At 40.4% G+C, this 14,163-nt stretch overlaps 3 protein-coding genes across 4 annotated transcripts; 2 read left to right on the top strand and 1 right to left on the bottom strand.

Annotated features, from left to right (window-relative positions):
* Positions 1 to 77: 77 nt before the first annotated feature.
* Positions 78 to 2,772, top strand: SsRbeta (signal sequence receptor beta). The gene is made up of 3 exons (XM_022833875.2): positions 78 to 194; positions 1,176 to 1,293; positions 1,477 to 2,772. The coding sequence occupies exons 2-3, from the start codon at positions 1,198 to 1,200 to the stop codon at positions 1,948 to 1,950; spliced, it is 570 nt and encodes a 189-aa protein (XP_022689610.1). The 5' UTR covers positions 78 to 194; positions 1,176 to 1,197; the 3' UTR covers positions 1,951 to 2,772.
* Positions 2,773 to 3,652: 880 nt separating this feature from the next.
* On the bottom strand, positions 3,653 to 8,960 carry LOC111260826 (mitochondrial import inner membrane translocase subunit TIM50). Of its 2 annotated transcripts, XM_022833864.2 has the most exons (6): positions 8,473 to 8,960; positions 7,052 to 7,301; positions 6,405 to 6,630; positions 6,047 to 6,203; positions 5,652 to 5,807; positions 3,653 to 4,551 (listed from the first exon to the last, which is right to left on the bottom strand). In XM_022833864.2, exons 1-5 carry the CDS (start codon positions 8,867 to 8,869, stop codon positions 5,659 to 5,661), a joined length of 1,179 nt encoding a protein of 392 aa, XP_022689599.1. In that variant the 5' UTR covers positions 8,870 to 8,960; the 3' UTR covers positions 3,653 to 4,551; positions 5,652 to 5,658. The 2 variants fall into 2 exon arrangements, with proteins under 2 accessions (XP_022689599.1, XP_086824600.1); XM_086968474.1 differs by lacking the exon at positions 3,653 to 4,551 and having other exon boundaries at positions 4,678 to 5,807; positions 8,482 to 8,920.
* Positions 8,961 to 9,140: 180 nt separating this feature from the next.
* Positions 9,141 to 12,621, top strand: LOC111260827 (mitochondrial import receptor subunit TOM20 homolog). The gene is made up of 3 exons (XM_022833865.2): positions 9,141 to 9,325; positions 10,219 to 10,502; positions 12,098 to 12,621. The coding sequence occupies exons 1-3, from the start codon at positions 9,259 to 9,261 to the stop codon at positions 12,176 to 12,178; spliced, it is 432 nt and encodes a 143-aa protein (XP_022689600.1). The 5' UTR covers positions 9,141 to 9,258; the 3' UTR covers positions 12,179 to 12,621.
* Positions 12,622 to 14,163: the final 1,542 nt, after the last annotated feature.

Genomic DNA, 14,163 nt, shown 5'->3' with positions numbered 1-14,163 from the left:
AATAGTGTCGACTTTAGCCTTACGAGCCCAGTTAGCTTAATTCAAACGCGTTTTCAGCCGCCCGGCATTTTCACCTAAAGACCTCCCAGACGAAAGACCCGATCCAACGTGGCTAGTCGAAGTAGATTGTTGGCATTTTACAGTGCCGTGAATTAGTCTGTATTGTCGATTAGTACCTCATTCAGTGACGGACGGTGAGTGTCTCCGAGAAAAATCATTTGGAAGGTCTTTATTTTTCTATTCCGGCAGTCTGGCAGTGTTCCGGCAAGCAGTGTTGCACAGATTCGTAAATCTAAAAAGCCGGTCTTTGTCCCAAGCATTGAGACCAAATGTGTGCTTTAGCACAGCCCGTTGCAGTTACTGCACCGTTGAAAATAAGCGACATAACTTAACGCGATAGCAGAAAATTCTGCACAGTTCAAAGGCTGTATAGTTCGTATCGCCTCTGATTAAAAGAGCTGAGAGATCACGAGACAAACTGTACGAATAAAATTGTTTTTTTGTTTGTATTGTGCACGTATGCAGGTTTTCATTTGGCTCATTCGAAACTCTGTGCGATGATGACGATTCGATTACCGAGTGCTCGGCAGTCAGGGGATTAGCTGGTTTAGCACAATACATATTCCGCCTTGAGAGTGTTACTCTTATATATGATCATACGTAACACTGCTGACAAAAAAAAACTGAAGCACAGAGAAAATCTTTTGTGATCCAATAGAGAATACGTCAACGTATTCGATAAGTGGAGAAGCAGAGTGCCGGATCTTCTGGTGAACAGTTCGATGATTATAGGACTGGCAGCGATACATAGCTGCTACAAATTACAAATGAAATTGATAGAAGCGACATTTTTCGCTGTTCATTGCCTCGTTTATTGAATTTGTATATGTTTGTGTAGTCGTTTTTATGTCACGTTTGCCTTGAGTTGACTGGTAAACATAAATGGCGCTATGTTAGCGTAAATGTTTAACAACATTCGTTGATGCGATCGTGATTTCTGCTATCAGCTGATTTTGTGCCGTTCCCGCTGTGTGGTATTAATTGAGTGGGGAAAAAGGAAGATTCGAAATTTACGTCTGTCGTCTAGTCTTTTCTTTATCTTTGAATTAACAGACGATTCCACCAGTATTCCGAGTTTTAATTAAGTTCGTCTATTGATCGTTGTATATTTCTAGCTACCGCTGATTTCATCCAAAAATGCGAATACATTCAATTATTCTACTCGGTCTTTGTTGCACCATGACGCTAGCCCAGGATCGTGTTCCTGAGGCTCGCCTCCTCTGCCTCAAGAAGGTGGGTATGCGCCAACAACCTTGTAATTTGTTCACTATGCTCCCCGTGGCCCTTGGAATTGCGTTTGTCTAAAACTAGTGACATGTAGGCGCCTCATTCACCCAGAATCATCTCCTCAGGGCGTTGTTTAATAAAAACAGCTCTTCTTTTTTTTTTTCTTATTTCTGTCACTTTACGGTTTAGGTGCTGAATCGCTACCTGGTAGAGAATCGCGATGTGTCAATTGACTACGAATTATATAACGTAGGTGATGCGACGGCAGTCGACGTGCAGCTTAAGGATCGCACCTTTCCGCCCACGGACTTTGACGTTGTTTCGGGCTCGCTTGAAGCGACCTTCCCCAAGATCTTACCTAACACGAATATCACACATTCCGTTGTGGTCCGGCCGAATAAATACGGCATGTTCAACTTCACCGCTGCTGAAGTTGAGTACAAACTGAGCGAGGCTGCTAACGCCGAAGTGCGTCATTCCCTAACTACGGAGCCTGGTCAGGGTGGCATCATGCCCGAGGTCGAGTTTGAACGCCGTTTCTCGCCACACTACCTTGACTGGGTTGTATTTCTGCTTCTATGCATGCCATCGCTACTTGTGCCGTTCCTTCTATACAATTCGTCGAAGTCGAAATACGAAAATCTCGCCAAAAAAGCCAAATGAAAATGGGAATTCGTGGAATGTTTATCTACAGCTAACACAAATTTATTCGAATGTTATCAGGAGCGTAAAAAGTTCCCACGATGCGTTCAGGAACCAATACATAACATTGTTTATTATCCTGCCGCACTGCGAGCTACTCAACATTCAATTAATGCGGTTCCGTGATGATACTTAAAGGTGCAAGATAGCAAACGATTTGAAGTCAATCAAGAATATAGCTCCGTACAAAAAGCGCAAAAATAGGCACCTGAAAATGAAATTTCGCGCAAATCTGTGCGAGATCGCACATCAGAATCATCGGATGAAGATCAGATCTGCGCTCGTAGTGCATACAAAAGATGAAAACCAACTGGGGTGTATGTGTGAATGCGTGTCTGTGCGAACTACAACTGATGTATGTGATTACATTGAGACGACAGAAGCGCGCTAAATGTGAGGAAACACGCCTGTGTGGTAGACGGCTACTGAAAGCCTTATACGATCGTTGAGAATTTAGGGGGTTGAACATAAGAGCATCAAGCCAACATAAGCTTTGTGGATATTGGTGTAGTCAAGCTGCTTGCTACTAATGGGACACCTAGTGTCAGAAAGGATTTATAAGAACGAAGTGACACGGAAATAACACGTTCTTTTCCAATGAAGAAAAAGGTTAGATGAGAGGGAAGAAGAAAAGAAGGGGGGCGCGAATTATATTGAAGCGAATGAGGACGATGAAAATTAAGAATACCATGATGCTTAAAGATTGTTTCTATTTAGGTGCTGTATGGAGTGTGTAACGGCAAAGGTAACCTGTACAATAAAATCATTTTTATACTGTAAAAATATGTATTTCCGTATATATATATATATATGTATTGCGTAGAGATACGCATTATTACTTGCGTGTAAGGTAAGTGCGAGCATGGAAAGATTAATCCAGCCAGGATCGATGACCTGCGAAAGTTAACCCTTTTTTTTGGTTTAGATCAGGTTTGGGTTTTTTTTAGAAAAGCGATCTTCGTTTTCGGTTTCTTATACCGGAACTAACAGGTTTGTCTTACAACGACCATCATTTCGCCCATATCTCTTTACAGAGTTATTTTCCAGAGGTCGTGAGGCTTCGTTGATGAACTGAGACCTTAAGCCCTTCCCTTGCATCTTCACTGTACTATAAAATTTACGTGTACCTACATTTAAAAAAAAAATCGATTTACGAGATATTGATTATACGAACAACATTCATAGCTTACCCCCCCCACCCCCCCATGCTATAAAATACTTTCGCTGCATGGTTAAAAAATTAAGGCTTCCGTTCATGACAAAGAAGGAGATTACACAGAATTGTCCAAAATTCAAACACATTGTGCTGTGTTCGATTATGAAAGCTCTACTCTGCCCTTAGTTTTGATTCATAGCTATTACAATGTCTTAATCGCCTGCAAAAATGTATTTCTTTTTCTTTTAAGGTCGTCTTGCACATTGTAGTTTAACTACATTTTTAGGCGGTACAATTATCCGAGAATTCTTTCATGATACGTGTAAGGGTCCTCGTTTTCCTCTCAGAGCGACCACAGCGGAGCTTCTACAACACCTGTTTCGATAAGATAACCTATTTAAGGGCTATTTTATTGGACCGTAATGCAAAAAATCGTGTTTTTCGATGTGACACTCGGGCAATTTGCAGTTAGTTTGATTAAACGTAACGCAGTTAATACACTGAACATACAGGTAGAATGGAATTTATTACTGACGACAACCTGGACGTTTCTTGGGTAAAGTATCGCCATCTTGTTTCATTCGTGTACTGGCCCAGTTGTGAAAAAACTTCGCAGATGTGGTACCTGATAAAGGAGCGTGCATAGTACGTCCAACGAAGCGGTCATCTACCATAAATCTTACCATTGCACTCTAGCGGTACTGCGTTATGCCGTTGGCCTAGTAAGGGCTCAGCAACGACACGAACCGCGACCTTTCTATCACTTTCAGTTAGGTCCTTAAATCGTAAGTAACATACATGCATGATGACCTCTTTATAAAGTGTTTTCCGTGTATCAGACACTGTACTAGTTGTGTTTATTTTTTTTTTTTCTGTATAACTATTACTTACAATCGATCCTACCAACCGATTCTCTCGTTTTCGACCCAAGTTTCATTCGTATCGTATCAACTCCGCTAAGTTGCGATTTATACGTCCAACATAGCTAGTGAAAAAACACCAATAGGACGGCCATGTTGAGGCTTAGTACTATTACCGTGTCAGACTTTTAGAATAGAAGTGTAATTGGGTCTGAAAACGCTCTTAATGACCTCTGTATAGCCAATAAGAGTATGTACATATGTAACTTAAGCAGCATATTTAAACTCTTTTGAGATGAACGACGTCGACTCGACTCAATAATTGCCGCCTCTATGAACTGCAAACACAGTTTCAAACGTAAAGCTCTTCAGAAAGCGGATGAAGTTCTTCTAGGGATTATAAAACGTAACTGTGAACTTTCCTTTCCTTGAATATTGATAACAACGCTAATGAGTACTTTTTTTTACGCTTTATATATTTCACTGACACACAGTTGGCGGCAACAATTCTTGTGCACTAAAACACCGAATAGCGCATTGGATCATCTGTAGAAGAAATCATCGAAAGGGTTAATGTACTTTATAGGGGACCATTAAGTGCTGCAGTACCTCTATTTTATGCCTATACATTGTAGACTTAATAAGCAAGCAAGGAAAATACACTCAATCATGTATTAGTTTTACAATATAATTCTATATTTACTGTTATAAACTTAACACCATCGTAGTTAATCTCGATTTTTCCGTAATTATTTCCGCCTTGCATTGTTTTAGATTTTCAGCAGATATTATTACACAGCAACATCTTGTTTTCAGTATTCATTTGTACACGATCGTATGCGGGATCGTATATCGATTTGTGTGTTCTATTTCTTTACTGAAAACGCCTAAATCTGGACGTCCGTCACTAGCTTATCCTAGATATCCACAGAATAGAAGATGTTTGCGTTGAAATGGCCGTCATCGTTCTTTCAGTTCCGTCTTTTGATGGCCGTCTCACATTAAAAAAATCATTCATATCATCAATTTATTTCTTACAAGCCCTATATAATAACTCGGTGTGTTTTCGTGCTTCCTCAAAAGTACGGACACATACTCGTATCTTTCGCGTACCGACATTCTGTATTGTCTTCCGTTACCACTTCTCCTATTTTCTGCATAAGAACGTATTTCCTATTGATTAACGATGTTTTTTGCTACCGTTTTTGAATCCTTTTTCATTCGTGTCTTACTGCTACTATAGTAGAATTATTATAATTACATTCAATGTTTGCACACGTTAAGAAAAGGGTATCATCCATCATGTAAATCTAGCGCGACATCGTCCGTTAAACTCAATTCTGTACGATGAAAATCCATTTGGGTAAATATGTTATCTGTAATTTTTGAAATCGAGTTCCGAACGGACCTAGAAGTACATAAATATAGATGATCTCAGCTACCTAGGATACAACCCTGAATAAACTACCTTATACGCTAGCCCAAAATGTTAAGGAATAGAAGATTCTCATCCGACAATTATATACGCTTCGCTCTGGTCCATTACGTCGTCTCGGTTCCTCTTTTAACTTTTAGTAGCAATAAGAATTACCAAAGTAAAGTCAGTATCATCCATAAAATAAAATACACAAGCGCGCGATAATTACCAAAATTTTACCGGCGTCGAAACGCATTCCATGCCGGCATCACGGGTGATTTCAGGTTTTCCTTCGTTTGCAGTTCTTGTTGCTCTGCGAGTTTACGCTGATTTTCCCGAAACACCCTAAGAGGGTCCTCAAATTGTGAGTAGTACTCAAGAACTCCTGGAAACAGCGGACATCGAAGGATATTGCATTTGAACGCGTAACGGAATTTTTTATAAAGCGGAAACAGTAGTATATATAGGATTTTGCTAAAGCTCTCATTATGAATGACCATTAGCTAGTAGATACCGCCTTTGACAAGGATCCTGTCTGATCAATGCGTAACAAAGGCAGAAGTAAATTAAAATGTATATATATATATATATATATTATGCAGGCTGGTACACGTATTTGCTTACCACGAACGTCCTCAACACCTGATTCAGCGATCGTACGAAGGAAAATGGCGAGATCGATAAGAGTTCGATCATCCATGTTGCCTAACCATTTTTTCAAACAAACGGCGTTGGACCGATGCGTCTGAACAGCCTTCTCGTCGCAGTCAACATGAATAACCTGAATGCAAATATCGTGAATCAATAGGCAATTGTGGGGAAATAAATTGTTTTATCTGCGTAATCTTAATATTGAACAAGCCACTTTGTTGATTAAAAAAAAATGTTATTTGGCCATGTTGAAGATCATTTCTAAACGGGTCGGACAACATCGTATTTTTAATTTCATAAAAAATAGCTGATAGTTGAATGAATCAAGTACCTTGTTTATTGGCCGATTAAGGGCGCCTAGATCCTTTATATGCTGTCCATCTTGGTAACGAGTTGCGTCCTTGAAAAGACGATACATAATATATCCTTGAGGGTCTAAACTGTCGATAATTGGGAAAGCAGTGAATCCGTTTTCCTTCGTGTAAATAACAATTTCGAACAGAGACTGCATACTAAGTTGCTGCAGGAGAAAATTGACGCCGGGACGTTTTTTGAACCTGAAAAAATGTAGTTAATACACGTTGGAATCCTGGATTGTTTGCCATCTAGGAAAGAGGCTATTTACTAGAATGAAGGCTTTTTTTTTCTTACACGCTACAAGGGGGCTCGAATCACTTAAGAACTTGCATGAAAATCGGCATATAATTATTGTAGGACAGCAAATAGAAAGATGGATACAAAAACGAATACGGCTGAACAAACGAGGAGATGGATGTGGTTCTATCTATTACCGTTAACAATTTAATATCCATCACTGCTACTACGTTATATAGCTAAAACTTTCGTAATGTTTGGCTTTAAAACGTGATCTATGACAACAGAATTGGAATTCTACCATGCAGAAAAGTGGATTTTACACGCATTTATTTAGGAAAAGATAGCAGCAGATGAAATGTATCTTGAAGGGACATCACTCACCTCCATCCTGTACTGTATGACCATTCCGGATTTACAAGAACACCAGTGATTTCTAGACACAAAGTGTAGGGAGGCTGTCGGTAGGGCGCCGGCAATGGGTCAGGAAGAAGGGTTTTACGTGACGGTTCTTCGATAGCTTTCTTGAATGATAACGCTTCTCGGTAGAAACGAAAGAGGTACTGTGGTACAACGGAATATTTCATTAACTCATCCACTATAAAGTTACCTTCCTCATCCCGCTTTGGAGCACCTATTTCATGAAAGGATAATTGGACTATGTGTTATACTTGCGTCCCTCCAAAATTTTCTTAGATCGCAATGATTCGTAAGTTTGCATGTAAAACAAACATCGGCCAAGCGCGATGCACAAAGTAGGAACCGTTCAATTTCGAATCAGGTCCCGCCAGCTTTAACGCGCGAGGCGCGTCAAAAAACTGTACCTGAATCGTTTCCATGAGGTCTGACCTTTGTTTAGGACACATCTTAACCTATATGCTGAAAAATGAACATGACTAATGTAAGATAAGCAGAAGCTATCTGAGGGTGAGGATTATTCTCACTGCTATTAAAACATCATAGGAAATGCGTGGATGTATCGATCTAGTTAAGGCTATTACTTGTTTACATGGCAACAATCACAAACTTTATATTAGATTTACGTATTCATTGGTAGTGCGTATTCCAGGATCCAACTAGAGTAACTGCATAATATTCGCACATAACTGGATATCCATAGGGTTATCAATATAGTCTATGTCGTTGTTATCTCATGATAACTTCATAAGGATCATCTACTCTGTCTGCAGCGACATCTCAACTGTAGCAAGGGGCAGAATCGGAGTTTGTCATGCGCGAACTCATCGTGTCTTTCTTAAAATCATTACAAATAGTGCACATATCGACGCAACTGTTCAGGCACATATTTTAGCATCAAGAAGTTTGCCCCGAACGAAGTGTGGCAGTTTTAACAATTCATACGAAAAATTCTATCCACATCTAGATCTCTATATGCGTTATAAGCTTAAGTACAATATCATCTGACCTCTGAGCGGCATTCTGATCAATAGTATATCGATTCATTGCCGTCCATAGCCATTACATTGAAATGGCGTTATTGATAGTGGGCCTGGGCCGCGTCCAGATAACTCAAAGGATTACAACCGTATTACCGAAAAAAAAACCTCTGTGCTTTTTTTTCACGAAGATGATAAATTGCGAAATCGCTTCGTCGCTCATTTGCCACTTCATGAAGAAAATTTCGTGTTTTCATCACTAGTACTATTAGGAGCATTCGAAAGTTCTCTCACTCAATCAGTATTAATTTGTCACGGTCACCAGGCGCACCACTTCAGCTTTGTATCACTACCCATTTTCACCATAGCCACTATGCTGGCTCCAAGCATGCTGAGAGATGAACTTACCATACTCACAGATGAGTGCTATCGAACAGCCAGTTCCTACGATTCCAAAACTCCAGAAAGTCCACTTCATGTGTTTCTTTTTGCGGGCGTTCTCCTCAGCATCTTCCGAGCTTCGCTGATGCTCACCAGAAGTGGATTTCGAATCAGCATTTTCTTGATTGCTCTTAAAGCTTCTGAGCGCTGCTTGTAGTGGCTGCTGTGTAAGCCGGGGTATGCTGCGCGAGCTACACTGAATCGGCACGTTGAGAACTGAATCACTACGCAATGTCCGATATATCGTAGAGTATTGCAAAGTATTTCTAGTGACTTTCCGTGCGTCTGAAGAACAAACTCGAGTAAAAACCGACAGTTTTTTCAGCGCGCCGAAAACGCCTGAACTGATCGTGGGTAGCGCCATGTTTCTGTGAGCCGGTTTTCTATTGATATGGAGTCGCGCAAGTTCGAACGGCGCTGCGTTCGAACACTAGAAAATAGTTTCGACAAACACTTAAATAAAAGACTGAGCCTCTAGCTGTCTTATACAATGTCAAACGATTCGATTTAGTTCGTACACTGACGGCCGGCAGCTTAAGCAATATTTACGTGCGGCCTCAACGCCGAGATATGTACGAATTCGAAATGTGGCACCCAGTGCGTTAGCTTGACTAAGAGCGCCCGAAGGGGACCTGTGTTAGGTTGTCTGCTCTGTATACTCCATGCGCGCAGCGTGCGGCTTGACTTTGTCGGAATTAACAAAATAGTGAACTTAACGTTTCATTCCCAGGCTCGCTGTCGGCCGTTAGAGCAATGCTGCCTTCTTCGACATCGAATACTGCCTTAGTAGCAGCGGGAATTGCAGGAACGCTCTTCCTAGGTAAGTTAAGCGTAAGTAAAATTGAGTACCTCAATTAACGCACACAGATGACTGTTGTTGTGATTACTTCGTGAGACTCGTTTTTGGAAACAAAATTTGTCTTCAGATATTGGTTATGTCATAGCTCAAAAGCAGCGCCAAGCCTTCGGTTTATTGTTATTTGATTTTGACGGTTATCGTGTGCGTGTGAAGATACTGAAGGCGACTTTTAAAAGCCAGGATCTCAATTACATCAACTAGCTGGGATCCTACAAGCGATTGAAGCTAGTCTATTGCATTGATGCAAATCAGCAGGTACTTACGAGGCATAATACCAATATTCATTGGTGTTTGAGATGAGAGAACGTAGACGCCTTACGTAGCGTGCGTCTAATTGAATGCAAATCTTGTGTATTAAAAAGTGGGCTAAGCATAAAAGACGCCGCTGGAAATGTGAAAACGCTTTGGCAGTTAGACATCCGAAGCTACGGTAATATTCTAGTTCATATTGATCTAGACACATTATGCAATTGCTTTGGCTTGTCTCCTACCTGGTAAGGCTACCAGTGATTTCACAATGTCTTCAAGGGAATAGAACACGTTCTTATTCTATTTTTTTCTCGTAAATATGCGTTTGTACAAAGCGTATATATAAATTAAACCTATAATGACGCGTCTTCTGGGACTGCATAGAGCTTGTCATTCAGGCAAATTACGTGCTAACAACAGTTCAGCTGATGCTTAAACGGCGGGTCACTGTGGACTGAAGTATGATGTTTTATTAGTTGTTGTCTTACTTCGAATTATAAACGACTTTTTAGATAATATGCCTCAGTAATGAACAAACTCTGATTTACCATAGTTTGACGATGTCACCATCACAGAGGATATAATTTCCCGTTTTCTTTGTACAGGTTATTGCATATACTTCGACCATAGGAGGCGAAGTGACCCATTATACAAACAAAAAATTCGTGAGCGCCGTCAGAAGGCTAAGAAAGAGAAACGATTTGTAGTACCCGACACCCGAGATCAGGACGCGGTGCAGAAGTTTTTCTTGCAGGAAGTACAGACAGGTGAAACTCTCCTGCATCTAGGTGACACCGAAGGGGGCATTGAGCATCTGTCGGCCGCTGTCGCTATCTGCGAACAGCCCCAGCAACTACTACAAATTCTGCAGCATACGTTACCGCCACAGGTTTGTTCCGCCTTTCTTGTCGTTTTGCATTTCGGATTGTTGTAAGCGAATCTGGCCAACTTGGCAGTTGAATAACTTGTTAATTAGTTTGGCTAGAACGTTTTTTCCTGATATGTGTAACAGGTGTCCTCATTTATTTTTAAAGCATTTCGAGCGCTCTAGGGGCTTCTCGACAGTTGTACTTTAATTCCTAATACTTTAGCGGCCTATCTATTGCCAAACGAAAAAGAAAATGCTCGGTACGCGACACAGTTTGCTTTATTTGGCAGTCCTTAAAACGTTTGATTTGGTTTGTTATAACATCGCAGTGGGGGTATAGGAAGGGTCGAATTGAGGAGCTTTTTCAAGCTATGCCGCTAGCTTTTGGGAAGTTTCTGTGTCTAGCTTTGTGTATAGAATATACCATGGAAATCACAATAACATCATATTAACTCAATGGCTACCCTGATGTAGTATTTTCTTCATCTTCCAGGGAGTCCAAGTATATGCACAACAAATTTCTATTAGAACGCCATGCACTTCGTAGAGGAAAAGCGCGGAGCGTACAGCGTGTAACTATACAGGCTGAGCCTAAAGGCTCAGAATAGCATTTAGTTCAGAACTGTTTCAGCAGCGGGGGGGGTTACACAAATGATTGCCATAAGGGGAAATACCTGTTGCAGAAACATGCTAATACTACGACGTAAGCCAATTTCAAGCTATTATATTGCGATGGTGACTGTTAAGTGCCTTCCAGATCCGATGTTAACAGGTCTACAGACAAAAAATGGTCGTAAATTTCTCGAAACACTCTTTCTTCCTTTCTCTCTCACGCTGGACATAGCTTGTCCTCGAACGTGTAGTATTTTATAGACTTTTCCTCTTTAATCGGCAGACAATTGGAGGTTTTATATCCAACGACAAGAGCTGCTGGCTCTTCGGAACGAGAAATTATACATAGTTACAAAGTATTATATCTGTAATTTTGGGATTTAGAAGGCCCAAAAGCGTCTCGTATGGCAAGTTTCAGGTGTTTCTCTACGACTGTTACTTGGGAGCTTACAGCTATCGTCTACCTATCAGTCCTGTTAAGTAAACAGGCCACGTGAAGACAGTTTCGTTAATCTGAGAGAAGGACAAATCAAGAGTCGACGAATCGAAGTGGAGAGCATCAAGTATACAATGGACAGTCGCTCCCGCCCCATTTCTTAATTTTACACTAACATGTGCTTTTATCCTGACGTTTCTTCCTGAAAAGCTTCGTCATAGTCTGTAATAGTATGCCATAATTAATGTAGGTTTGATATGCCGATCGTCTAGTTTGAAAAATCACAGTAGCTATCACAACAATCCGGCATTATAACATAGTATTTCAGGAACTATAGGGATTACATTAAGGTGTTACGGATAAAAACGTAGTACGTGGTTATATCTGCTCCGTACTCAGGCGTATCTTCTGCTTTTTGGATATGAAATCAAGGGTCTTCAACTGTTCAGTTTTTTAAACTGTCTATAGATTTTTCATGGACCCTGTATTCGACTATAGTAATGAGTGTATCATTTACCTAGGATTAAATTCATGTTGGGTTTGTCTACTGTGTTGTTTTTGTTTGCAGGTATTTAATATGATGCTTAATAAGTTGCCGGAAATTTCGCGACAATTGCAACGGACCTCGATTGAGGAGGACGTAGAGTAGAGGCTTTCTGTATACTGTAGTGGTTAGCGACGTTGCGAGCAGTATCAACGTTCTGTGTCACGTCTATGCATGACAAAGACAAAGTTCATCCTGCATCAAACACAAATCGGCTTCATTTACTCAAAAAAAAAAAACAAACTTAAAGAATTCAGGACAAACTGGTTCTGACAGTTTTGGTGACGAGACCGACAAGGTAACGGGTGACTTTAGGTGGTGCAATTAACAGGAATATATGTATATAAATCTTGTATTCCTGATCTCTAGTGTGGCCTATTGTTACAAGCCAATTATTTACCTTTCAAAAAGGAAAAATGCTTCTATTTTCTAAAAAATTGCTTGTACCAACATACTAGAGACCGGAATTACAAGAATCCAAGGGTTTACGAAGGTCCAATAATGGTATCGGAATATTATTAATACAAAAACCTGTTGATGTTTTGTAATTTTTTTGCGTTTTTTTTTTAGTTCAGGGAACTTGCTGCTTAGTTTATTTTGCTTCGTGTGTTGCACAGAGTGTGTTCACTATTTTTAAGTTGCAAGAACCTGTGTGAGAATTAGGTTACGAAGTGCGCAAAATCCACAGGATCAAAAACTGCGCGTTAGACTTAACAGCTCCGTCTACAATTCCTATGACAGTTCGCTGGAGAAGGAGTCGTTTATTGATCCTGTTCGAATGTACTCGAATCGGCTTGCTCATCAATGATTACACATGTGCGTTTTCCTATATCTGCATCTATCGATTTCATGGATATAGTACGATTGAACCCGTATCAAAGCGAATTGCAATAGGAAAGCGAGAGAAAGATCAAGATGCGGTAGCTTTGTATCGAAAGGGCGAATGTCTGTGTTTGTGTAGCTGGGAGAAGTATTCCATGTAACAAGTGAGTTCGGTCTTTTCTTGCAGAGAATAAATTCAGTTTTGCCTAGCTTCCTCTGAAGACGTTAGAGCACGACGAAGAGGTCAAATGATCCAACAGACGTGAAAGTAAGCTGTGCATATAACACGAGACGTAAAATGACACATTTTGATTGTCAAAAAGTTACGTTGACGCCATTGTTGGAACTTGTTGCAAGATAGACGTGTTAGCCTATTTACATAAACATACATATATATGTATATATATATGAAAATTTTATGCGCTCTTCTTGCTTTTCTAGAGTTTCCAGAATGCCCCCCCCCCCTCCCCCCTCCCCCCAAATAGATCTGTGTTGTGTTCCAAGCACGGGATAAAAAAGATATGTGGCGACAATTCGCGTTATTCTCGAAGTGTTAGAGAAGCTAGTACAACTGTGCTCGCACTCACGAAGTAACTAAGAAAGACTAAGGAAAATTCAAGATTCTTTAAGAAACAATAAATGTTAATGAACAATGAATACTGGAAAAATAAACATTTAGAGAACGTGCTCCCTCAATATCGACTTTCTGCATGTGGCCTTAGGTAAATAGGGTTAGGAATATTTCTCAGTGTTTCTCATTACCTTGTTACTAAACAAGGAAGTGATCTTTGAATGAGGAGGATTAGCCAAAAGCCTGAGCATTACGGGGGTTGGTAAGAGAAGCACATACCGGTACGCGAGACTTTGTCTTTCACAAATGCGCTTACTTTGATGGCAAGAAGTGAAAGTGTTATCCCAAGGCAGCCTCTTCTTGTTACTTTGTTGTCGGCGATAATCTTTAGGTGGGCGGCGCTACCATGGCATCATTTCGGGCACCGAAAAATACGGGCTCATACAACGAAGATTGTGTTCCTCGTATAGATTGAAAAGGTTCGTCATGCGAGTCACATAAAATCCAAGACAGTCTCTTTTAACAGGTTTGTAGAGGACCGTGAATTAGCCTATATAGCTATAGTGAAATGATGCGGTAAAAACGGACGACATAAATCAGACGAGTCTACAAAAAACCTACAGTCTGAAGAATCGATTAATCTATGTTTGGAGAAAAAACCGTAAATTCCAGGCAGCTTAGACGATAGCTAGGCAAA

The sequence above is a fragment of the Varroa jacobsoni genome, unplaced genomic scaffold (genome assembly GCF_002532875.2).
Source record: "Varroa jacobsoni isolate VJ856 unplaced genomic scaffold, vjacob_1.0 scaffold_482, whole genome shotgun sequence".
Classification (NCBI taxonomy): domain Eukaryota; kingdom Metazoa; phylum Arthropoda; class Arachnida; order Mesostigmata; family Varroidae; genus Varroa; species Varroa jacobsoni.
The sequence above is the reverse complement of the archived record's forward strand: the minus strand, read 5'-3'. Positions and strand labels throughout refer to the sequence as shown.

Coding starts and splice junctions, on each gene's coding strand:
- LOC111260826 (XM_022833864.2), bottom strand. CDS start 8,869: ATGGCGCTACCCACGATCAGTTCAGGCGTTTTCGGCGCGCTGAAAAAA. Junction 6,631..7,051: donor TCATACAGTACAGGATGGAG/GTGAGTGATGTC, acceptor ACATTTTTTCAG/GTTCAAAAAACGTCCCGGCG. Junction 6,204..6,404: donor TTAATCGGCCAATAAACAAG/GTACTTGATTCA, acceptor ATTTGCATTCAG/GTTATTCATGTTGACTGCGA.
- LOC111260827 (XM_022833865.2), top strand. CDS start 9,259: ATGCTGCCTTCTTCGACATCGAATACTGCCTTAGTAGCAGCGGGAATT. Junction 9,326..10,218: donor TGCAGGAACGCTCTTCCTAG/GTAAGTTAAGCG, acceptor TTCTTTGTACAG/GTTATTGCATATACTTCGAC. Junction 10,503..12,097: donor AGCATACGTTACCGCCACAG/GTTTGTTCCGCC, acceptor TTTTGTTTGCAG/GTATTTAATATGATGCTTAA.
- SsRbeta (XM_022833875.2), top strand. CDS start 1,198: ATGCGAATACATTCAATTATTCTACTCGGTCTTTGTTGCACCATGACG. Junction 1,294..1,476: donor GCCTCCTCTGCCTCAAGAAG/GTGGGTATGCGC, acceptor TTTACGGTTTAG/GTGCTGAATCGCTACCTGGT.